Here is a 25,699-nt window from a genome sequence, read left to right on the forward strand (position 1 = left end):
GAGTCTCCGTCTCTCTCGTGCGTTATTTTAAGCGCGCAGACGACCGGCCAGACTTTCGGATCGAGAGCTGCTGCAAAGGAAAGGGCAGAGAAAGAAGACGCTCCGAGGTAGCCTCATCACCCTCCGCTAATATTTACCCTGCGGACACAAAGCCAGAGAGAGAGAGACTCCCTCCAAAGACGCGCGACGATTTCTATACATGTATCTCTCTCTCTCTCTCTCTCTCAGAGCTCCGCTGACCACAAGCACTTATTCGCCTGTATCCCGACAAGTTTTTCGCGAGAAGTTGCGCGATGTGTATAATTGCCGCGCGTATACAGGCGAAAAGCATCGGGCTGCAGTGTATACTCGACGCTGCAATTTGCCCCGCGAGAGAGCGGTGAGCGGCGGAGTAGCTTTCAAGCACGGCGAGAGCATAATAAAATTATCCCACTTCCGTAGGCGAGGACGCGCCGCTGGCGAGCGTGTACGGCAGTTTGCAAAGGCCGCGAGCAAAATAGCGCCGAGCGAGAGAGAGAGAGAGAGAGAGAGAGAGAGAAGCTCGTCGTCGTCGTCTTTGGTCCCACCGTCATCGTCGTCCTTTGCATGTATCGGCGCGTCAATTACGGCTTGATGATCTTGTGCGCTACTGATGCCTCTTATTTAATACAAACCCGCGCGAGAGGGAGGGCTGAGCTTCTCTCTGCGCTACATGCGCTGATCGCGATATCATCCGGTTTCGTCTCTCTCCACACGCTGTATGTATATAGGTGTATAAGGACGATAAGAATGGCGATACGATGATGACAGCTGGGCCGATTGCTCCGGGGGATGTGGCTATATATACTAGCAGCGCGGCTCCCATGACACCTCCATTCTACATTTTTATCAGCGTCTTTATACCGAAAGCACGACGCCCCGAGCGAGCGAAAAACTTTCCCTATACCTCTCTCCCATTTATATAAATACCTTTTTTTCAGCGCTATATCCTCTCCTCCGTATACACGTATATACAAACGAGGACCTCGATGCTACGAGCGGATAAAGAGCCCCGGTATGTATATATAGGCGAAAGGTCCGCGAGCGAAATCACGAGAGCGAGCGAGACAAAAAGTTCGCTTTTTGCCTGCGCGTATCCGCCTTTTTTTCCGAGAGAAGCGCTTTTCCCCGCGCGTCTATACTTTTTTCTCCCTGTGTACACTCGCCGAAAAAAAGTCGCAGTTTCGAAAAAATTTTCCAGCGTCGAGAGCCGATGTATCTTGATCGGCAGCGTTTTAAAATGTCCGCTCTTTCTCTCACGCAATACTCTCTCTCTCTTTGCTTCTCTCCTCCCTCGAGCCTCTCGGCTCTCTCGCTCGTCGCGGTATTGTTGAAGGGCACAAAGGGGCCACGCACCACGCATAGGTGTTGTCAGAAGCCTTCTCTCAAGTATCGCGAGATTCGAGAGAGAAAATGCGCGCGGGATTGCCCTCGAGGTATTCAGCCCGCGCTTTCTTCATTATGCAAGCCAATCAAGCCTGTGCCCCTGCGCTCGTTCTCGATTATTAACCTATAACCAGGCAGTTTAGCCCGAGAGCGATATCGCGTGTCTCTCTCTCTCTCTCTCTCTCTCTCTCTCTCTCTCTGTGTTGGGCGGCGAAAAACACAGCCCTATGTACAAAGTTTCGGCTGTGTGCACGAATGCTAATTGGGCGCGAGCGACGCATCGATCCGATGCTCTCGATACATCGAGAGAGAGAGAGAGAGAGAGAGAGAGAGAGAGAGAGAGAGAGAGAGAAAGAGCTCATTAAAGAGCGCCGGCTCATTAGAGAGCGTTATATAGCTCGTTAAAGACCGCGCCGCGGTGTAATTGTTCGTCTTGAGATCGCGAGATGCGGCTGATGGACTTTTTCCACTTGCTTTCTCCGAGAGGAGGAAAGTAAAATCGAAGGGGAGGGACACACAGCCTGTGTATAGGGAGGATCGCTAGTTTGCTCGGATATTGAGGTCTGCTGCGGCGCGCAGAGTAAACCTACGGGGACACAGAGGCGGCCATCGTGAGCGGCGAGAGCTGTAGTCTCTCACCCTCTCTCTCTCTCTCTCTCTCTCTCTCTCTCTCTCTCTCTCTCAATTACATGCAAATCTCAACAAGTGACGGCGTAGTCGGCGAACCTCAGCAATCGTCGAGCGGCTCAATTCTGCAAAGTTAAAATAGTGAAAATTTCACTAATTGTCACAGTGAAACTTTTTTCCACTATTAAATTAGTAGAACTTCACTATTAATTAGTGAAAATAAAACTTTGTTTTTCCGGGATAAAAAATTTCACTAAATTAGGCAGTGAAATCTGATGGTTCACTATTGAATAGTGAAATTTCAATATGAAATCAGTGAAAGATGTTGGTTACGAGAACGTACAGATCATCATGGCCGCATTTGCACGTGTTATAAGCTGGAGCTCGGAGCTCGAACCTCTCTCGCGCTTTTCGACCAGCTCGTGACAAACGAAAAAACGTGTTCTTCGCTGCATGTCAACTTCACAAAGCTGCTCGTGATTGTACAAAAGGTATGTATTGATTAGTTTTGCAAATTAGAGTACTAAGTGTCCGACAAAGATCCCGTTTATTTTTTCTAAACTAGAATATGCTCGTAACACGTGTCTTTTTTCAGTCTTTTTTCAGAACTGTGTAAATTGAGGTTCTCCATGACATCCATCATCTTTATAGGCTGGAGCTAATGTTCAAGAATTCGTAAAATCGAAACGATCTGAATGCACATCGACCATTCAACCGTACATCATTCAAGTTGATGACGAGACACCCCACTTTTATGTTATTGCTGACAATGCTATACTTACGTGTAATAATCGAAACGATTTTACTGCGGCCTTTGACTTGATGTTTAAAATTTATTTCATATTTAATATTCAGTATCCAGTGTCTTTACAAAATGTCTATACGTTTATAGAGTCGTACGTATATCGCTTAACAGAAAAAAAGTCAATTTCTATTGTGGCATCATTATATGTCAATTTAAAAAATATACTACTATAAAAATATACTATTGCAATTAGTGCATATACACTAAATTTAATAGTGCATATTTCTCTAATTCAAATAGTGCAACCATTTCACTATTGTAATTAGTGTATATGCACTAATTCACAGTGGAGCATTTTTAACTAATCCAATTAGTGTATATACACTATGAATTAGTGGAATTTCACTATTTTAACTTTGCATTATAATAATAAGGTCCTGCATATATAGGTAATAGCGTCGCTCTCGGCCTTATTTTTGAAGCTGGTAGATAACGCAGCTTAATTAACCCCTATGCCGCACTCGCTAATTGACTCGGCCGACACAAGCCTTTCCCTCTGAAATTATAATTTCTCGCATCGCACGAAACAATCGTTCAATCCCCATCGCTCCGTCTAATCTACCGGTGCGATAATACCTCCAACGCACAGATAAGCCACGCTTCCGAGAACAAACACGATTACAGAACTCACGGCACGGCACAACACAAATGCAGTCTATCACCAAAAGTCTCGTGCAACTTTTCGTTTCTCCCGCGCGATCACGCAGCCGTATAATATACCTAGCACACACTGCGGCGCTCGTCCGCGCGCTTCCTATTTTGGCATATTAAGCGAGGCCGGGCAGTGCGTGCCACGTTGCCGGATCAAGACATGGCCTGCTGGACGTGTCTCTGGCTTCTCGCGCTCGGCGTCGTCGGGACGTCCTTCGCCGAGATGTCTGATCAGCCGAGCGACAATTCGAGCTTGTACCGGTTGCCGAAAGACGTGTTTCCGGAGTCGTACGACCTTCTGCTGCTCACCGACCTCACCAGCGGCAATTTCACCTACGAGGGAGAGCTTGACGTGAGGCTGTCTGTTGTCGAGAGGACGAGGCGAGTGGTTCTGCACGCCTACAAGACGATTGCTTTGCTAGAGGAGAAGACCCGGTTGGCGAGGCTTGCGGAGGATGATCCCGACGTCGAAGTCAAGGAGGAGCGTATCAAGGCTCAGAAGTATGACCAGGAGACGCAGTTTTACGTGGTCGAGACCGAGGAGGACCTGCTGCCGGGTGGTAGGTATCTGCTCAGGCTGAGCTTCGTCGGACAGGTGGTGGACGACGTGTTCGGGTTCTACAGGAGCTCGCACAGGGCTGCCGACGGTGAGACCAGGTACGAAGCGCTTGAAAAGAATCTTATTCGTCGTTTGGAAACTTATAGTCAATCGGCTTTGTAAATTCCAGGTGGATAGGCGTGACGCAGTTCTCCTCGATATTCGCGAGATGGGCGTTCCCCTGCATGGACGAGCCGGGCTTCCGGGCGACCTTCCAGCTGAGCATAGGCCACCGCGAGAACGAGACCGTCACCTCCAACACCCTTCCCGAGTCCGTGACGCTCAGCGACCGCAAGCCCGGCAACGACTACTACGTCAGCAGGTTCTCCAGGACACCTCGGATGTCGACCTACCTTCTGGGCTGGGTCATCCACTGCTTCACCCGGGTCAACTCCTCGGACCCGCGCATCTGGCTCTGGACGCGCTCTCCCGCTCAGGCCCACTGGGACAAAGCCCCGGCGCTGGTCGAGGGTCCCAAGATCTACTCCACCCTGGAGAAGTGGATGGACCTGCCGAACCCCGTCGCTAAGATCGAGCACTTCGCCGTGCCGGACTTCTTCTTCAGCGCAATGGAGAACTGGGGCCTCATCACCTTCCGCGAGTCTGTGCCACTCGTCAGCTACGAGTCCACCTCCAGCAAGGACATCCACAGCAAGCTCTTGACGATGGCCCACGAGTACAGCCACACCTGGTTCGGCAACATCGTCACGATGGACTTCTGGGATCACGCCTGGATCAAGGAGGGCTTCGCCACCTACTTCGCCTACCTCAGCCTGTCGATGCTGGATCGCGAGCCGGAAGTCGTCATGGAGGACCTCTTCACTCTCGAGAACATGCACGCGAGCATGATCAGCGATTCGGCGAAGCATAGTCGAACGATGAACGGCCAAGGTATCGGCAGTCCCAAAAGCTGCAGACTTCACTGGGACTTTGTCACTTACGAGAAAGGTGAGTAGGCGTTGATGGTATTCGTTTTTTCGCAACTGACTCTCTTTTTCTCGCACAGCCGCATCGATTATCCGCATGTTCGCCGAGGTCGTGGGAAAGGACGTGTTCAAGGAGGCGATGCACGGCTACCTCCGAGACAAGTATGATCCTTCAGCATCCATATCCACTCGGGCGCGTGTAACGGTATGAATAAAATGACCGCAGGCAGTACACGGCAGCTGTTCCCAAGGACATTTACGAGCACCTGGAGTCGGCGAGAAAGTCTCGGCCGGACGGCATACCGGTGAGCATCGAGGAGTTCGTCGAGTCCTGGGCCAATCAGCCCAACTACCCACTGGTACGGGCATACAGAGCAGCGAACGGCAGCCTGACACTGTCGCAGCGAGTTTTCCAATTCGCCCCTCGCGCCGAGTCCAACCAGTCACGTTTCTGGTGGATCCCACTGAACATCGCCGCCGGGGACCAAGTTCTCGAGACCTGGTTGGGCTCGGAGTTGACCAGACAGGTCCAGCTGCCCCCGTCGGACTGGTACCTCGTGAACCACCGACAGTTCGGATACTACCGCGTGGACTACGACGACGACAACTGGTCGGCCCTCCGGGGACTCCTGAACTCCGAGAACTTCCGCCGGCTCAAGTCCGTCGACAGGGCTGGTCTCCTCGACGACGCCTTCAACCTGGCGAGAGCCGGTTTCCGGGACTACGAGCTACCCCTTGAACTGGCTCGTTATCTCCGCCGCGAGGAAGATTATGCGCCCTGGGCAGCAGCCAGCAGTGCCCTTCGACTGATCGACGACAAGCTGAGGGACAGGCCGGATATCAGGGCAGCCTTCAGGGTTGACACAATATAATCCTCTACTGCCATTCGCTTTTTTCTTCCTCTCTCTAACTTTACATTTCCGTTTCTCTCTGCAGCGCTACGCCAGCGAGCTGCTAACTCCCATTTACAAGAAATTAACTTTCGAGACACTCCCCAGCGACTCCCGCGTCAGGAGGATGCACCGGAGCCTCGTTCTCTCGGCCGCTTGTTCGATCGACCTTGTCGACTGCGTGTCCAATGCTAAATCAATTTTCGATCATTGGATTGCCGATGAAAACAAAGTGTAAGTATCCGCTCCGGGCAATTTCACCCTCGTACCTGTGCAGCCTGCACGAGCTCGATTAAATTATTGGCAAAATTTCTTGATGTTTTTTTTTTATATTTCCAGCATACCCGCCGATCTAAAAGCTTTTGTGTACCGCGTCGGCATTGTCAATGGCAGCGGCGAGCATTGGATTTCTCTGCGGCTGAGATTTTTTAAAGCGGAACTGCACTCGGAGAAGGAGCCCATGATGCAGGCACTGGCCAGCAGCGAGGATCCCGCGTTCGTCAATGAGTAATGAGATTTTTGCTTTATAATTCCCGCTATGTTATACGCGTAATTTTCGCGCTCTAGCTTTGACGAACGATTTCAGGCTCCTCGAGTTGGCCGTTCAGCCGAGCGCGGATGTGGCCAAGCAGAACAGGCTGTCGATTGTCAAGGCGGTCGTTGCTGGAAGCAGCAGAAACATCGAGACGATGCTGGATTATCTTCGGGATAATTTGACAGAAGTGATTCGACTGTAAGTGTGATGGGCTGGTTTGTTCGGTGAATTTTTCGTAATTCGCGTAACGTACGCAATGTATGTTTTTTTTTTTGCAGAAGGGGCGAGGACTTTTTAGCCGATGCGCTGTCTGCGATTGGCAAAGAAATAACTTCCATCGTGCAAAACGATAAGGTAATTGCGAGAGAGAGATTGTTGTTTGGTACACGCGAGAATGAATAAGGTTCCGACGAAATGATCAATTGATAAACTTCTTCCGCAGCTGACCCAATTCGTAGAAACAAATGCGAGCCTACTTGGAAGCGCACTAGAAGCTGGCAAAAAAGCGATGGAATCAGCGAGTAACAATATTGCCTGGATCAATACGTGCGCCTCTCAAGTATCCAATTATTTGAATTCCAAGTTTGAGCGCTTATGAGAAAAACAAATGAATGATCAACCTTCGTAATTCAGCTGACACGTTTTTGACGTTTCATATTTTATCAATAAAGTAATGAATCATTGCAATATCATCCGTGTTTTTTCTAATTTTGTCGTTACCACATAAGTTGATTGCGTCTCTCTTCAGTACAGCTAGGCGCCACTAGAGGACAGCACTGGACGCATTACTCCAAACATCGCGCAAACTTTCAAGTCTCTTATCTGCTTGATCTAGAGAAATATTGACATTTTGATTGTGAAGACGGGCAAATAAATAATGCTTCAAAATTAGCAGCTCGGAAAATGTTCATACCCTCTATGCGTGGCAAACAATTTTTTTTTTTTTGTATTTTTTATACCGTTGGTAACTTTTTAATTAGCTAAGTATCAAACAAACTCACCGAAGACTTGCAGCACCGAGAAATTTAATCTTTTAAACTTTTCATTAAATGGAAAATTCAGTTATTATCTTCTGATAAATAATTCTATTAATTTATAAATATAGATTAGCTTCTAACAGGTTGTAAATGTTAATTTTCTCCGTATCTGAAAGTTTTTTTTTAATATCAAAAAATGCTTCAACAACAATCCATGGATAAGGTTATAGATGAAATAATTCTTGAAGATAAAGTTATTCTACAATCAAGTACACGTATACCTGTGGCTTTCTGTGGTTTTTAGATATTCAGGACTAAAAGTTTACACTGCGATGCGCAAGATTAGAAAGTGAGTCATAGCAACAGTATACTCACTCAAAAGGCATAAAATACTCTGCTATATTTTCAATATTTAAGCTTGAAAATATATTCTTATCGACCTGGCCATATAAAAAATCTAAGTCAAAATGGGCTCCAGTATACATATTGAAGAAATAATTGAAAACTATTATGCATTAAGAGTTTCTTGTCAAGTCTAATGTTAAGTCAATTGACAAAACATCAAAATGCAAGTTAGTATTAAAAAATTTTGAGATCAAAGTATTAAGATATATTACTTCCTGTTTAGAAAGCTTTCTACTATCGTAAAATTATCTATAAGATATGACCAATATGTGCGTTTGACTGCTTTGAATAACGAAAAAACTTTTTTCACTGCCTGCATAGATTTGTGTCGAGAAAAGAGAGCATCGAGCCCTTTGAAACAAAATACGATGGTGAATCGTTTTTTACTTTATTCGTATTTAAACTTTGAATAAGATTGAAATTGTAATAATACGGGTTTAAATACAACGATTACCCAAATGGAGAGAATTTATTTATTCAAATTTAAAAATATACAAATATTTAATGAATATTTATTTCAAACTTATAAGTCCGTTATAGGAAGTTACAAGTCTATGAATCGAGTACTATTTTATTTTTATCTGTAATCGTGAAATGCACGAGTATGCAAGGCATCTTTCTGGTTTTTGTAATTAAAATTTTTGGAAAATTTTATGAATCATATAGGTGAAATCTAGCAATAATAACGAAATATATGATTCAACACAAAGTCACTCCAATTTTTTCGCAATGATTGAACAAAGCGTTCGCGGTCATCTTTTGATCAATATATTGTCGCTAAGAGCTAAGATAAGATTAGAAGCGAGATTACATACCTTATCAAACCTACCTTAGGGATATATCGTATAAGTCGCCTGATTTTCCTCTTTAAACTTTAGACCACATATTGTGTTCCGTGTGGTCATATCTTTGGAAACTTCGTTGAGCGCGATCCCTCCTGAAAGGTGCAGGTACGTACTTTTGTGATTTAATATTGAGCAATCGTCATATAACTTAATTTTTATTTATATAAAACCAGGCGTAATAATTATCGATATTATTTTCTGTTTTACTTTATTAACAGGAGCCGCGAATGATCAAGCAAAATGAATAGATTAATTAGTATAATTTTCTTAGCCTGTCTCATTGCTGTTGAGGCACGGTCTAACTATCCAATTACATTTGACACAAACAATGACGTTTTGTTTGAAGATGCAAAGGCAAAAATCACGTACAGGTTACCGACTACTGTAAAGCCCAAAAACTACAATTTGCGATTGCAGCCTTTTTTTGTTGTCGATGACAACCACAAAGCGTTTACATTTGATGCCGAAGTTAAAATTTCCTTTGGATTATTAGAGAATGTAGAAAACATAACTTTTCATTCAAGAAACTTGACATTCAAAAGTATTAAATTAGAAAAAGGCAAGGATACAATCAAAGTTGTTCTAAAAGATGAAAACGAAGATGATCTCAAAAGGGACTTTAAAGTTATAACAAGTGAATCCAAAGAAAAATTCGTTAAAGGCACTGATTATGTATTAACGATAGTTTATATTGGCATTTTGCACAATGACATGCGCGGATTTTACAGGAGTTCCTACAAAAATGATGATGGGGAAGTGAGGTAAGTTAATTTTTGTGGTTTAGGATATTAGCATACCCAGTAAATTTGTACGTGTAAATTTATGCGTGTAAATATTTTATTTCAGATGGCTCGCCACAACACATTTTGAACCATATGGTGCGCGACGAGCATTCCCGTGCTTTGATGAACCACAATACAAAGCAACTTTCGATGTTTCTATCATTCATCCGGAAGTTTACAATGCTATTTCCAACGGGGCGGTAAAGTCCACTGCCGGAACCGGTGTTGGAACTGGCTTGAAAATAACAACTTTTCACACAACTCCTATAATGTCTACTTATTTATTAGCTTTTGTTGTATCTGACTTTAAGAGCAAAGCTAATATGGCAGAAAATTTCACTGTATATGCCAGGCCAAATGCTATAAAACACGCTGATCTAGCTGTGAAAACTGGCGAAAAGTTGCTAAAAGCGTTAGCAAATTACACAGGTATTGAATTTGAAATACCGAAGATGGACCAAGCCGCTATCCCGGATTTCGCAGCTGGCGCGATGGAAAACTGGGGTCTTGTGCTGTATAGGTAAAGCTGCCATGGTTAAAATTTGCAAATAGCATCATTTTTCGCTTGATAAATTATAACCGATATGATTTTTTTTTTAACAGGGAAAAATCTCTCCTGTACGATGAAAATGACATGACCTCAAGCGAAAAACAAAATATCGTCGAAACTATTGCTCATGAATTCGCTCATCAATGGTTTGGAGATCTGGTCAGCCCTGTATGGTGGAAATATTTGTGGCTCAATGAAGGCTTTGCCAACTTTTTCCAGAGCTTCATCACACAAAAGGTAAAATACCATTTCCCGATATATGGAAGAGAAAAAGAATGTATATCTAATTAAACATTTATGTTAAGGTGATTCCAGAGTGGCGAACTGCTGAACAAGCCGTAGTGAAATCAATTCAGACTACTGCTTTTGATTTCGATAGTGGCCGCACAACGCATCCAATCAATCAAAATGTGGAAAGCCCCGATGAAATCAGCGCCATATTCGACAATATCTCATACTCTAAAGGTAAATATACATTGCTGCAGAAAGAATTTTTAGATTAAAATCCAGGCTATCTTAAGCCTTTAACAATGTCATATACGCTGATGACAATCTAAAAGTTAATCGTAAATTATTGTCGTCGGTCTTACTCATGAGTTCCGATGCCTTTCTATCGTATATCAAACTAAGATATAGACAAATCCATCGATTAGATAAGAACATGGAGTTCGTATTGAATTTTTGTAACGCGTACGTTTGACCTAATGTATTTAACATTTATGGACGTATATTTTTTTTAGCCGGAGCCGTCATTCGTATGATGCAGCATTTTCTTACGGAAACAGTTTTTAAAAAAGGACTTACTGCATATCTAACTGGAAAGTAAGAGAATTTTTTAGTCACATGAATACTGCACATTACCATAGTCCTGCATGAATTACTACATATACAAATCTAATATTGCTTAGGAATCACGGCGCAGCCAACTCCGATGACCTATTCAGTGCTCTCCAAAATGAAGCAAAAGACAATCCAAAAAATGTCAAAGAAATCATGGATACGTGGGTTAATCAAAAGGGATATCCTGTCGTGAAGGTAACAAGAAATTACGACAAGGATGGAACAGTTAAAATTCAGCAAGAACGCTTCGTCAACTATATTCTCGATAAAGGAGAGCAAGTTAACCAAACATGGCACGTTCCGATTAATTATGCCACTGAGAAAAAATCAGATTTTGACAAAACCACAGCTGACCTCTGGTTGACTAAGGCTGAAGAAACTGTCAAAATTGATGCAAAGCCTGACCAGTGGCTCATCGTAAACAAACAACAAACTGGTAAAATTTGCTTAAAATGACTACTTTTTTTATAATACAATCATCTTATATAATACTGATTCTAATAATGTTTAACAGGTTTTTACCGCGTGAATTATGATGAAAAAAACTGGAACCTCATTATTAAAACTTTGACTTCTGGCAAACATGAAAAGATTCATTTATTGAACCGAGCGCAATTAATTAACGATGCATTAGCTTTTGTCAAGCAGAACACCCTCAATCTATCGACTCTTTTACACATGACTGCTTACTTAACAAACGAGACTGACTACGTCGCTTGGTATCCAGGTTACAAAGCCTTTATGTGGCTCAACGCAAAACTAATTAACACCGAACATCATGAAATTTTCAAAGTACGTTTAATTTCAATAACGTAATTTACTAAATAGGAATATAATTATATATCTTTCTCCTACGCAGGAACACGTAGTGAATACGACTAAATCTGTAGTTGAGTCTGTTGGTTTCGATGAATCAAAAGACCCGACCAATGAAGAAGGACATTTAACTAAAATTAACAGAAACATAGCCATCAATTTGGCTTGTTCTGTTGGCTCTAAACAATGCACAACGACATTAAATGAAAAGTTTGAAAAATGGCTTAACGATTCAACCAAAAACCCGTAAGACACTGTTTTTCGTTTTTTTTATCAATCAAAGAATACAAAATTTTAAAAATAACATTGTTGAAAAAATGTTAGGCTCAAACCCGATCTTAAGCAAGCTACACTTTGTAATGGTTTACGAACAGCAAGCGCAGACGTTTGGAACAGAACCTTGAGCCTATGTGTCAAAACGACTAATTCCGTGGAAAAAGCTGACTTAATTAATGCATTAGGATGTTCAACTGATGAAAATATCTTGCGATACTACATTAATTACGTGGCAGAAGACGATTCCCCTATTGGCAACTATATGTCTTCAATAATCAGAAGTATTAGCGAACAAAGCGATGTTGGTGTAAACCTGGCTTTGGACTTTGTAACAGAAAGATTCAACACTCTTTATAGAAAACTGTAGGTCTTAATAATATGTAAGCTATAAAATACTTACAATTAGTGATGATACTATTTCTATTATTCTTTACAGCCTAAACGAGATTGCCATTACCGGCTTGATTACCAGCATCGGTGAAAAAATAACAACCCAAGAACAATTAGATAAGGTAAGTTAAAAAAAAAGTAGTAAAAACTTTACAACATAGATATTGAATGTTTGTAATATTTATTAAATAATTTTTTACGAATTAATTATTCAAATATTTTAGCTCAAAGCGACTGAGCATAAAGACGTCCATAAAAAATTCACAAGTCTGGCTATTGCAGCGGCAGAAAATAATATTAAGTGGGTAAAAAATAACAACGATGCTCTCGTAGCTTGGACAAAAGAATTAAAAGGCAATGGCGTTTCAATAGCATCGGCATCTGCTGTTCTCATTTCGACGATAATGAGTTAATTAACTAATATTGTAATAACTTAAAATATGTACAAAAGGATACTGTAAATAATATAAATTACAAGATAATAATGTACTTAAACTAAATATTTTATATAAAATGTATACAGTATTAAATGAAAACATTTTGAATGTAACTACATTACATAATAAAAATATTGAAACAATTTAATGATTAAAATTAATTTCTTTTTTTAACAAATAAAGTCTTTTAATCAAAACCGTTCAAAGCTGCTTCACACTTACTATTTTTGACGTCATCGCTGTCCTACGCTATATAAACCTACAAATCTTAATAGTTTCATTGTTCAATTGAACTTGAACCATTTGAGATCGCTTTTTAGATCTGCTTTAATTTAGATGATACGTGAAACCATCAACGCAAAATTATACTGTAATCTCGACCATTTGGCATTGTAAGAAACGAAAAATACTTATCAATCGTATACAGTACATGGTTAATCGGTATAGCCGTCAAAGTTTATCCCATATTAATGTATTGTTCACTGTCAAAATAATTTATTAGTTGATATATTTATTTGAATAGGATGTATAATATGTTTTCATACATATTATTCAATCGTTAATAGAATTGGAGTGCTAAATATACCTTAAATGCATTCATCTCTTTTAGATCTCGACATAATTCATTCTCCGTTCAGGGTTAATTCAATGAGCGCACTGCCAGGTACTGCATGTTCGTAAGAAACGTGTCAAACGGCATTCGCCAGTAGCTCGTGCAAGATGATAGACAAAAAGGATAGTTTACTTCTTTTGACGCTGATAAGTTTTTTCGTCGTAATATCTGCGACGGAATACAATTGTGACTGTGAAGAACATTCGGAAACTGAAGAGGATGGAGCTTATCGATTCTTACACTACACCAAGCCTCTGCGTTATCAAATTTACATAGATCCTTGTATAAGTGATGGGAATTTTAGTGGCTACGTTCACATAGATCTACTCGTACTGAAACCAACAAAAAACGTGTCATTGCATTCACAAGATCTGGAATTTTGTGAAGAAGGCGTTTACCTCACGTTGAAAGGAAGTCTGAACGAAAGTCTCGAAGTTTTGAAGCCTGTAACAAACTCTGAACACAGTGCGAAATCATTTCAGGACTCGGATGAAATGATAAATGACTCATCTGAAACTGTTAAGCCTAGTGGATACGTGTACCATAAAAAGGAGCAAACAGTCACTATGCAATTCGAAGAGTTCTTGTTGCCCGGAACTTATTCCCTTGAAATAAACTATATAGGTACCATTCATTCAAATCCTGTAGGTATTTACCGAAGAACGTACAAAGATCTCGACGGGGAAAATAGGTAAGCAGAATAAGAGTATTTCTAATAATCACAAGAGTAAGTTTATGAAATTTAAAACAATATTTTTTAGAGTTATGCTATTGACAAATTTTTTCCCCACATCGGCTCGTCGAATTTTTCCATGTCGAGATGAGCCTGAGGCAAAAGCGGAAATCTACTTTACTATGCAAACCTCATTAAACTATACGACTATTATGGCGAACGCGCCAGAAAACTACGTTGAATATAAAGAAGGACAAAGGTGGATGCATTACCACCCTATAGCGAATTATTCGACTTATCAACTGAATTTTGCAGTACTAAGTAACCTGAAAAATGTGACGAACTTTGATGGAAAAAGAACTTACGTAATATACAGTGTGAATTCTGATTTGAAATCAGTAAAAATTTCACAAGATATTTATGAAAAAACATTGCCAATAATGGAGAATTACACAAACACGCCGTATCCTTTGGATAGTTTCATCAATCTTATGTTATCCGATAGTACAAATGCTACATCTTCCGCTAGTTTGGGCTTTATCACGACTAAGTAATTTAATCGGTCATTAATATCGAACACCCGGTCATTCTTTAGAACAAACGAATAATATCTTGAATTCTTCTTTCAAGAAAATCTACTACTGTGTACCATGAACGATCTGGACCTCACAAGAAGAAAGACATAGTTTTACAAGCTTCACGAGATATCGCTAGTCAATGGTTTAACCAGCTAATAAGTCCTGTGTCTTGGAAGTATATGTGGCTGAATGAAGGTCTTACTGAATATATGAAATACTATTTAGCGGATAAAGTAACAAAGTTTATCTATAACAAGATTGATGTACACGTTATGTAGAATGGTTTTCATGTCAATTTAATTGATATTTTTTTCAACAGGTCTTGCCAAATTGGAGATTGAAAGAAAATTTTGTCGTCTGGGAGCTGCAACGAAGATCGTTTATCCCAAATCGAATTTCGGACGCCCCAGCGCTAAACAAAAATGCGTCTGAGAATCTAAAAGATGTTCAATACTTACCTAATCAATCATCTACCTCAATGGGTTTGTAAAATCACATTCCATCAAAAGCGTAGAAATTCATACTTGATTCAAAGCATACATTCAATTTTCAGGAGCATCCTTGATAAGAATGATGTCCCACTTTCTCTCAGAAAACGTTTTTCAAGCAGGGATAAGAAATTTTTTCAAAACCAAGTAAGTCGACTCAGTTAGAAAATTTTGCTAGTTGATTTAATAATTTTCGTTCCGTTCAATAACAGTAAACATAGATCTATTGAACCGAACCACTTTTGGAAGGCCATTCAAGAAGCCATCGACGATTCAAAAGATAAAAGATTAGTAAATATCAGCATATCTGAAATAATGTCAACATGGACGAATACAGAGTTCTATCCTGTAATAAAGGTTTCGAGAAACTATACCACTGGTTTGATAACAGTTTCTCAAACACCAGCTGTCAAATTCTTTGGATTGACTGAGAAAAACGTGACGGAGAAGTGGTGGATCCCGCTGAACTATGCGACAAAGACTAATCCAAATTTTAATAACACCTTTCCAAGCCACTGGTTGAAACCCAGTGTCGAAGCATTGGAAATCGAAGGCGTGCATAGCGAAGATTGGGTTATTTTTAATATTCAACAAACAGGTAGATAAACTACTCGAATAATATAGAATAAACCATTTTATAACAGACCTAAACCACAAAATATGTGCATCCACACAGGTTACTATCGCGTCTTATACGACGAGGAGAATTGGAAACGTTTGGCACAGGTTTTAAACAGTGACGATTGTCACAAAATTTCTCCTATCAATCGTGCCCAAATCATTAACGACGCAGTTCAATTTGCACTCAAGAGACACCTGAACATGAGTATCTTTCTGGATCTCGTATCATATTTACAACGTGAGACTGAATACGTGTCGTGGTACGATGCTCAATTCATATTCAGTTTTCTGAACTACCATCTATCAAATACTCAAGCATACGAGAGTTTGAGAGTAAGTGTCCACTGTATAAATTACCATACTCAAAATGAAATTTCAATTGAAGCGCATAAACAGAACGCGATGTAAAATTAAGAATTTCAGCTTGCGTCTAATAATTCCTCTCGTCGATAAAATCGGTTATGAAGATCGGCCAAACGACGATTTCTCCACGTTAATGCTGAGAAGAATCAGCAATCATTGGGCATGTCATTTCGGATACAAAAAGTGCTGGAACAACGCCACGGAGCAGCTTGGGGCTTATTTGAATACGAAAAAATCGAAGTTGTTAGTACAACCAATTGTTTACGTTGGTAAAAGATAGAATACGAGTGTTGATTCAATATATTCTTACAATAACAACGCGTAATCTTGATGATTTCTCAGGAAAGGTTCCGTGGATTTACAAGAATGGGCTCGCTGTGTTGGCTTGAATGGAGCTAACGAAACCATATGGAACAAGATGTTGAAGAAATATCAAGAGACCTTATCTGAATATTCACTCATATATCTGGCGTGTTCAGAAAATATGGTCATATTGAATAATTTTCTCAACATGACAACCTTCAACAAGTCGGTAATACCCGCGAACCAAGTTTTATCGGTATTTAAATCGGTGTGCTTATACCCGTCAGGAGATAATAAGCGAATCGATTTATGCTTAAACTTTATTAATCAAGAATTTGATAAAATTCAGTCAAGGTAAGCATAAACATGGCTTGCGTTAAAAGTGCTTCGTCTTGGATTTTAAAAACAAAATGCGTTTCCAGACTTAACTCAACCGAAACCTTTACGTATCTGCTCGATCTGATGGCATCGGAAATAAGACAGAAAACACAGCTAACACAGGTAACGCCAATTTATTGTCATTAAGGAAGACTCTCGTCACTTTTAACTTTCTTCGCTCTAAATTTTTAGTTTAAACATATACTGGCCGAAGAACGAGCAGCCTTTGCGTCTAATGCTTTAAGCGCAAGATTGAAGCAAACTGAGAGTCGTATACTGGTCTTCGATCAGAAAGCAAATTATTACGAGCCATACTTGAAGGAAAAATTATCACAGTTCTGATATAATTGTATTTTTGTCGTAAATAGCGTATCAAGCCAGTTCGTCACAATAATAAAATGTCTGCGGCTTGCATTCGTATTTCAAGGCTGTATAACATCTAATTATGTTTTTAAATTCGAAACCTTTCAAAAATAACCAAAGCAAAGAATCAATAATGCAAATAATGTTCCAATTTGTGAGAGTCGAGATGCATCAGGATATAACAGACTGTTGCTCTCGATATATAAAGAAAACAGGTCGCATTCTGATTTGACATAAGGATACCACGTCCGCGCTCATTCATTCATGTCCACATCATCCGAAAACGGTATTTCCAGCAAGAAATAGAGTCACCTCAGAGAAGTTCGGTTTCACAATGACTCGGCAATTTTGGGAACCTTATCATATAAATTTAGCCGTAACACTCGGAAAGTTCGACCGTTTACCAGTAACTGAGAGTTACAGTAACCGCCGCGTCATCACATGCATCGGTTATCATACTCAACGATACGACAGCGATCCGATGAATCTGCAATTAATAACTGCTATAGATCGAAGCAGCAGATACTCGCAGATAAGACGTTTCCACAATATATGCCGATCGGCAGTAATACATTACGTCACTGCGAACATCAACTTGGAAAAAGGCATCGTATCAATGTGAAAATAACAGTCTGCATATGTGTCCCGTCCGATGCCTCTCACGTACGCATTATACACGTACGTGTGGGTACCGGCCGAGAGTATACGTAGCGACGAGAAACATCGTAGAGTGATGATATCGTACCATGACTAGCCCACTCTACCGCTCGGTATCTCCATGAGTCGAGTATTTCGCTCGCACAGAGACCGCCTCTGTGAGCAATCAAGTTCCTCGTATGTGTGCGTGTGGCTGTGGAGCCGGCGATTTGCCGGTGCGGCCAAGCCGGCTATATTGCCGAGTTTATAAACGTCGCGGCTGGAAACGTTGCGCTGCTAGACCGTTCGCGACTCTTGCACAGTGCAGACCTACGGTGTATCTACTCGACTTTGATCGTTGATTTTTCACTTCGACGCTTCCTCTCCAGAAACTGTGAGTGTTTGCTATTATTTTATTTTAATCTATAGTTAGTCTCGTGTGTTAATAGTATCCGCAATATTGTCTCGTCGTCGTGTGTGCCATTTATACTTTATCTTATCTCGGCGATGCTTTTATTGACGAGTTATACGCCTTTGCTCTCGGTGTCTCGAATTTTAGACCACTCTGCAGTGCAACAGTGTAGGAGATTACGATGTATTGCGTAATATGCGTGAAATAAACGATTGATACAAAACCATTAAATTAGACCACAGAGCCATTTGTTCACGCGCAGAGCCGCTCGTACAAAAGAGACAGCGAAAAACCTTGAAGTTCCGCAGAGATGGCTGTCTAATAATTCGCAATTCACACTCGCTTCTATAACACCGACATCGCGCTGCTCTCGAGGAAAATATCGCCGAGATAAACAATTACACTGACTCGGATACAGCAGTTGACGCCGCTGTGCGTAATCAGAAGTGTATAATGTAACCTCTCGATTATAATCCTCCGTATTACACACAAAGAGAAAGGATGTCATCGGCATTATACATGGCCATCGGAACATGCTACAAACGCAACCGGTTTTACAGATAAAACAATATATGCAACGCATAGCTCGACTCTTGGAATGCGTCCAATCGAGTGCGTAGGCACTCGCGGAGACCGCCTCGTTGCAACCGCTCCCATATCCGAGCGATTATGCGTGGAAACGACCGCACTTCCCTTTTCCCGTGTGTGTGTGTGTGTGTGTGTGTGTCACACACGTTATACTGTATGGTAAAGCGAAAGTAAGGAAAGATATCGTTTTGGAATTTAACCTTATTGTATGATTTAAATTAAATTTCAGAATCGAAGATGCCGGTCGATCTGTACCAAGTTCCCGGAAGCGCCCCTTGCAGGGCCGTCCGACTGGTCGCCGCTGCCCTCGGCGTCGAGCTCAACCTCAAGCACACCGACCTCATGGCCAAGGAGCACCTCAAGCCCGAATTCATCAAGGCAAGTATTCTCGCATACATCAAACAAAATTTCACAATCGTCGCGATTCAGTTCATGGGTAAATCAATACAGAAAAAGAGAGAAAAAAGCGTTACGCTCCACAGGATCGCTGAGTATACAACGCGTAACCGAGATTTACACGCGATTACGCAGAAGCAGTAAAATTTTTTTTCCTCACCGCTATTATACACTCGGAACGAAGAATCAGCGCTATTTCCATCGATCGATAAAAGTTCGAACGAATTAAAAAAAAAAAGAAAATCGAATCTGGGGCAAACTCTATACCTTCGCGTTAATAATTGATATAGCCGCAACGGCTAGATATCGTAAGGAAATCAAACAAAAGATATATTCCAGCGAAGAAAAGCAGCGAGTCCAGCCGCTGTGCATTGTACATTGAGTATGCGAACCTGCGAGACGATCGATCCGCGAAAAACGGAACGCATCAATACTCGCGCGAGTCGTGTCCTGTGCGCAGTGAAAATGCGGTAAAAAAATGAATAGAAGCCTAAGCAAACAGATAGAGAGAGAGAGAGAGAGAGAGAGAGAGAGAGAGAGAGAGAGAGAGAGAGAGAGAGAGAGAGAGAGAGAGAGAGAGAGAGATACTGTGTAATCATTTCGCACTTCTCGCTGCGGTAATGCGAACGGCCTTGTCGGTTTTATGCTCGTTTCGCGTCGGCTAATTACATAGAATGTCTCGTGCACGACAGTACGTGTGAGCTACTCGGAAAATACGACGAGTCATGCTTATTCGTTCGTTTTTTCTCGCTTTGCAGATGAACCCACAGCACTCCGTGCCCACCATCGACGACAATGGATTCTACCTGTGGGAGAGGTGAAGGACGCTTAATTTTCTCTAGAAATAATGATAATGAGTGGAGATGGGAGTAAAACGATTATTTATATATTTTAGCCGAGCCATCTGCCAGTACTTGGCCGATAAGTACGGAAAGAACGACTCGCTCTACCCCAAGGACCCGAAGCAGCGCGCCGTCGTCAACCAGCGACTGTACTTCGACTTGGGCCTGTACCAATCGTTCGCCGACTACTTCGTGAGTTTATTTTGAACTCGAAACGATGACCCTCGCCTTCGGAAGGTTAACGAGACGACGCTTTGATTTCAGTACCCTCAAATCTTCGGTGGAGCACCAGCCGACTCGGACAAGCTCCAGAAGATCCACGACAACCTGAAATTCCTCGAGACCTTCCTCGACGGCCAGAAATACCTGGCTGGCAACAACCTGACCATCGCCGACCTGCTCACCGCCACCACTTACTCAAACTTCCCGGTATGTATAACCGTTCCGTTACCCGAAAAAACTAATTATAGTATTTTCGCATCAATCGCTCATTACTCCTTCGTTACAGTTTACTGACGTCGACGTCAGCAAGTACAAGAACACTGCCAAATGGTTCGACAGGGTTAAGGCTGAGGCGCCGAAATACGAGCAGACCAACGGAGAAGGTCTCAAGGCTTTCAAGGCTCTCATCGAGCAGCTCAAGAAGAAGTAGATCGCCTGCCAGTCAACGCTAATACTCTCGATTATTTATAAATTATTAAAAGGCACCCGTACTACTTCATGTGATATACTTTCATTCCTAGAGTATGTGTCCATTAATTATCGTGTTATGTCGTAGTTCGAAATTTTTGCACTATTTGAATGAATAAAAACTTTTGAAACGTTCATACCAGCTTTTGTTTATCTTATCCAGCGTCTGCCATTCGAGGTCGATTTAGCTTTTGGACTTGGGAAATTCAAAACGTTGCTTTGTATAGTTCTGAAGGAATTAGTTGATCACTTAAGTTGCTCTTTTTTGTAAGTTGACACAAATGACCCTATGAGATCAATTAGGAATCTTTTTGCCATCGTAAGTTAGTGCGCATAACAGTAATTGAAAGACTGGGGAACCACTTTACCGACATAAGGGCGCATAGATGTCTGCGAACTGTAAAGTTATCATACCCAGAATTTTAGTATATTCACACATTATTTAGAAAGCCGCTCCTAGTGATTCATCACCTGAATCATTCAAATTTATTAGTAGAATAAGTGCTTTAGCTGAAGCATGTTTATCTGTATTAGACTGTGGTCAAACACAATACCGCAATTTTTCCAAAGCTAAAAATCATCGTCATAAGGAAGAAACTAAAATATTTTTTCGCCAACTCATGATAGCACCGGAACACTCTGCCCACTATACACTCCAATACACCTACATACATATCGCGAACAACCGGTCTGCTCACTTAAAAGCCGACTAGATGACACTATACTTATACTTCGTCAGTTCTTTATTGACAGCCGAGACGTGTATCGTGTATCGATTTGTACCACGTGCCGGAAAGCGGTCCTTGTCGCCGCAGCTCTTGGTATCGACCTCAACTTGAAATACGTCAACATGATGGCCGGTGAGAACCGGAGTCCCGAGTTCCTCAAAGTAAGCGGATATGAACTTAATTGATAATCGTTTGAAACGTTAGTAGCTAATGCTTCTTCCTTTGATTAATTGCAGATGAATCCACAACACGCGGTTCCCGTACTCGATGACAATGGATTTTATCTGTCGGAAAGGTGCGTTGAATCGGTCTTGTTTTTCTCAAACTTAAACGCGTTTACCGATAGATTTCAGGTTATTCGATTATCGATTTTGTTATAGTCGGGCAATTTGCCAGTATCTGGATGAAAGACCTGACGAAGCGTGCAGTCGTTAATCAGCGACTGTTCTTCGACCTGGCCACGCTTTATCAGTCCTTCTTCGATTGCTTCGTAAGACCTTCGTATACGAACAGTATTTGTTCAATATTAAAATAAAATTTTTTAACTATTTCTATCCTGTTCGATTTCAGCTACGTCCAATCTGACTGAAAGAACCCGCAGCTCCGATCGAAGAGCTTCACGAGGCCCTGGCTCACCTCGAGAATTTCCTCGAGAAACAGAACTCTACGTGGCTGAAGACAATCTCACCATAGCCGACATTGTGCTTCAGTGCACGCTCTCCAACTTATGGGTACTTATCATTTCAATAACTTCGAACTTGGGCATTCGCGAATAAAAGCTCTAACAACGATTTGTGATTTACTCCGTTTCAGGTGTTCGATTTCGACTTTAGCAAGTACCAGAAGGTCAGCAAGTGGTTTGCGCGGGTCAAGTCAGAAGTGCCAAAGTACAAGGAAATCAACGAAGAGGGCTTGAAAAGCTACAAAATACTTGAAGTAACCCAAGGTAGCGAATAAAATAACTCGTAGCGAATAACTTAGAATCTAGCTTTATTTAATAACTGGAGTTGAGAGGGCGAGATAAACTAGACTTGTCTCGAGCTCGGCAGACGGTCGAATGAATAGCCGAATGGTTACCTGTACAGTAGGTACCCATGTAGGACCAACTATACATACATGATATAGTTCGTTACTTGAAGAGCGTGAATATACAAATTAGGATAAATAGTTAATTGACTCTATACAATACAACAATACTGATAGATCGCGTGAAAAGCATGTAAACAGTTCTATTATAATTTGCAATTTTTTCATTCGAAATTTAATTCCTGTGGTAATTAATCAAGTATATTATAGCGTGTCTGGCTTTTTATACAGAATCTTGACCCTCTTAAGCAAATAAATAATTATCAAATAATAATTACTCATCAGTGTCTAAATAATAATATACAGATAACTTCAACTAATTTGAAAAGAGAAAGCGAGTTATATCGTCAGACACGTCATCGACGTGATCCTTAAAAAGTCAATAAGCATGACTTGCAATGTTGCGCTGTATGCCCACCTAGACCATGACAGGCAATCGCTTATGGGCTCGATCATAACTGCCAATCGCAGCAAAGAACCCCGCAATGAATTTCCGGAACTGTCATTTGTATTTGAAAAAATTTCCAAATAAAATTCAATCGTTTCAAACTGCAGTTGTGGCCCTGTATTTCTCTACATTCCGATGCAGTAATTTGCACACGAGAACTGCTTGAACACATAGACGAGGTCGAATAACAGCGAGTCTCTGTAGAGCATGTCTATAGCATGACATTGGAGTATCGACTGTGCCCTAGACACAAGCTGGCAAAACGACTACAAAGACGAGTCCATAAGCTGTCAGTACATCATTGTTGAGCTTTCGCGACAGACGCAACATTGTAACGAGCTTGCAACAGTCCTCCGCAACATTTAAATCTCTTAAATCTAGTAATTCATCGATAAAAACATGATAGAACTCTATCACATGCCAAACAGTCCTCCTTGTCGCGCGGTCCGATTGACGGCCCACTACATCGGCGTTCCGTTGAAGCTCAACTTTATTGACGTCTTCAAAGGCGAACACCTCAGCCCGGAGTACGAGGAGGTCTGTATATTCTTGAATTTTTATTCTCAATTGTTAAGGTACAAGAAGAATAAGCCACACGCGCACGATGTTTCAGATCAACCCCGAGAAGAAGATACCGTTCCTCGTCGACGGGGATTTCAAACTTGGAGAAAGGTTGGTCGAGCTTTTGTTTATTATTCATCGAAGCTCACGAGAGCTCGCGTTTACCGACCGTCGATACGCGGAGAACGACGATCTCTACTCTAACCCCGCCGAGAAGTCGCACCGACAGGTGGCGCGACTTCGTGGTTTTCCACCCGTCTTCGAAAAATGTGTCAACCATCGTTACTCGCGCACTATTCCGAAAATCCGATTGTTTTCTAAAAATAATACACGGTAAAAATAATCAGCGCGTAAAGCAAACCGTGTGCCACTCGTTACTATTTCCCCAGAATAATTCTAAAAAAAATTGCACTATTGTCTTCGGCTGCATCACAGTTACACTGTATTTATACATCGCTCCATCATAAGGCACAATGCGAACCGCGCGCGCGACGAGATAAACTCTCCCGCGGATCGGCGTATCGGTAATACATCAAGCAACTTGCATAACTTCTGAGTCATTACAATGCAGCGCGTAACGAGAATAGACACGCGAGCGACGAGAGATAAGATACCGTTTATTTATTTTTTATTTATTATTTCTTTTTTTATTCACTCTCGCGTTATACGTGAGAAACCGCTAAATATCGTTTCTCTCACTGTTACAGCCGTGCCATAATGATCTACCTGGTGGAGAAGTACGGTAAAAATTCGAGGATTTTGCCATCGGAGCCGAGCGGCCGAGCTCTCGTCAATCAGGCGCTCAGTTTCGACATCGGCACGCTCTTCAAAGCCATGGCGCAGTATTACGTAGGATGATTGATTTTTAATTGATATTTACCGCCCGTTGATGTGTGATTTACGGGAATATGGGTAGAGCGATCGTTTAAGCCTACCCGCGTGTCCTTTTATCGCAAACAGCACTATATAACATTTCACTTATTCGAGCCTAAAGCGCTTGTCCTTTGTTTCTCGAAAATCGCATAGTTCCCGGTAATATTCAAGATAGAGGAGACGCATTCCCCGGAGAGATACGAGAAGCTGAAAGACGCCTTCGGAATCCTAGACCGAATGCTCGAGAGCCAGGATTACGTGGCGGGCCGGAATCTGACCGTAGCTGACCTGTCGATAATAGCGACGGTCACCACCGCCGAGGTACGTACAAATCCGACCCTGTTTTAACGCTGCAGAAAAATATTTTTTCCAAACGTCCCGTTTCAGGCACTGGGCTTCGAAGTGGAGGGTAAGTACAAGAACGTGGAGAAGTGGATCGAGAGGACGAGAGTCGCGACGCCGGGCTACAAGAAGATCAACGTCGAGGGAGTCGAATATCTCAAGAGGATACTCGAGGAGATGCAGGGAAACTGATGGTGGCAACACGATTGCTATCCACTCGGATGCGTGATCGGAAAGAAGAGCTTAGTCTATTATCGGCGCAGACGGCGGAAATCTTGGCGCCGAAAGAGATCTTGAGGCTTTATCATTTTCTCCATAGGGGCTTAAATTTACAGATGCACAGCACGACGCGGCACTTAGAGAGTGTATACAATACTTTTAGCTTTCACTTTGATTTGTGACTCTTCTCGATAACGCACCGAGCACTTTGGCCGTTCAACCGTTGATGAAGTCACACTCATACGCGTACGCGCCCGGTGACATCAGCCTCCTGAAATGTCCTGCACTCCGATGTATTATACCCCCCGAGAAAGAAAAAAAAAATGGAGAAAAATGCCAAGCGGCGACAGGAAGCCTTAGCCGCGGTGCTGCAGTTTCGCGTGCATTACGTTGGGCTAAAAATCACGCTGCGCGCGCCGGGCGATCGTTAAAAATAGAGAAGCCCTTCGCTCGTCGCTCCTTTCTCTCCGCGCGCGGGCGATGCATTCCTCGAGGTTGGGCCTCCGCAAAAGGCTCCGGTGTATATGGAGCTTCAAATCCGTGTCCGGCCGCAATCGCCGTGAGAAAGCGTAAGCGGGAAGTACAAGGGGTGGCCTGATTTATTTTTTTCTCGGTTGACGCACCTGATGCAACGATTGTAATAACTGTAAATATTATGTATATGCAGAATAAAACTATATTCTATGGATGCAAAGAATAGCCGATTTTCGTCATTTCCGGGAACTTGTATAATAAAAAAAAAAT

General features: G+C 42.0%; 4 protein-coding genes and 1 pseudogene across 5 annotated transcripts; all 5 read left to right on the forward strand.

Moving 5' to 3' along the window:
* Positions 1-3,523: 3,523 nt before the first annotated feature.
* LOC107982070 lies at positions 3,524-12,897 on the forward strand. Its single transcript, XM_031931879.1, has 20 exons — positions 3,524-4,144; positions 4,216-5,033; positions 5,092-5,173; positions 5,238-5,868; positions 5,948-6,135; positions 6,241-6,408; positions 6,488-6,634; positions 6,715-6,790; positions 6,879-7,028; positions 8,895-9,424; positions 9,510-9,965; positions 10,049-10,232; positions 10,301-10,460; positions 10,736-10,817; positions 10,904-11,271; positions 11,350-11,627; positions 11,695-11,897; positions 11,976-12,290; positions 12,364-12,439; positions 12,542-12,897. Exons 1-20 carry the CDS (start codon positions 3,648-3,650, stop codon positions 12,728-12,730), a joined length of 5,598 nt encoding a protein of 1,865 aa, XP_031787739.1. The 5' UTR covers positions 3,524-3,647; the 3' UTR covers positions 12,731-12,897.
* A 282-nt stretch (positions 12,898-13,179) lies between these two features.
* On the forward strand, positions 13,180-17,214 carry LOC100122611 (aminopeptidase N). The gene is made up of 11 exons (XM_031932556.2): positions 13,180-14,058; positions 14,129-14,590; positions 14,671-14,851; positions 14,938-15,100; positions 15,172-15,253; positions 15,319-15,704; positions 15,783-16,060; positions 16,143-16,333; positions 16,433-16,747; positions 16,816-16,894; positions 16,964-17,214. Exons 1-11 carry the CDS (start codon positions 13,475-13,477, stop codon positions 17,111-17,113), a joined length of 2,871 nt encoding a protein of 956 aa, XP_031788416.1. The 5' UTR covers positions 13,180-13,474; the 3' UTR covers positions 17,114-17,214.
* Positions 17,215-18,063: 849 nt separating this feature from the next.
* GstD1 (glutathione S-transferase D1) lies at positions 18,064-20,833 on the forward strand (the record flags this gene model as incomplete). The annotated part of the gene is given in 6 exon segments (NM_001172442.1): positions 18,064-18,164; positions 19,000-19,148; positions 19,925-19,983; positions 20,062-20,200; positions 20,273-20,437; positions 20,517-20,833. Coding segments are annotated over 5 exon segments (648 nt in total). The 5' UTR covers positions 18,064-18,164; positions 19,000-19,007.
* A 594-nt stretch (positions 20,834-21,427) lies between these two features.
* On the forward strand, positions 21,428-23,066 carry GstD2 (glutathione S-transferase D2 pseudogene; annotated as a pseudogene). Its single transcript, NR_033330.1, has 5 exons — positions 21,428-21,587; positions 21,663-21,721; positions 21,807-21,916; positions 21,997-22,157; positions 22,240-23,066. The product of NR_033330.1 is annotated as a glutathione S-transferase D2 pseudogene (transcript).
* A 186-nt stretch (positions 23,067-23,252) lies between these two features.
* GstD3 (glutathione S-transferase D3) lies at positions 23,253-25,644 on the forward strand. Its single transcript, NM_001172443.1, has 5 exons — positions 23,253-23,497; positions 23,574-23,632; positions 24,229-24,370; positions 24,548-24,715; positions 24,782-25,644. The coding sequence occupies exons 1-5, from the start codon at positions 23,360-23,362 to the stop codon at positions 24,926-24,928; spliced, it is 654 nt and encodes a 217-aa protein (NP_001165914.1). The 5' UTR covers positions 23,253-23,359; the 3' UTR covers positions 24,929-25,644.
* The last annotated feature ends 55 nt before the right edge of the window (positions 25,645-25,699 follow it).

Source organism: Nasonia vitripennis, chromosome 5, assembly GCF_009193385.2.
Source record: "Nasonia vitripennis strain AsymCx chromosome 5, Nvit_psr_1.1, whole genome shotgun sequence".
Classification (NCBI taxonomy): domain Eukaryota; kingdom Metazoa; phylum Arthropoda; class Insecta; order Hymenoptera; family Pteromalidae; genus Nasonia; species Nasonia vitripennis.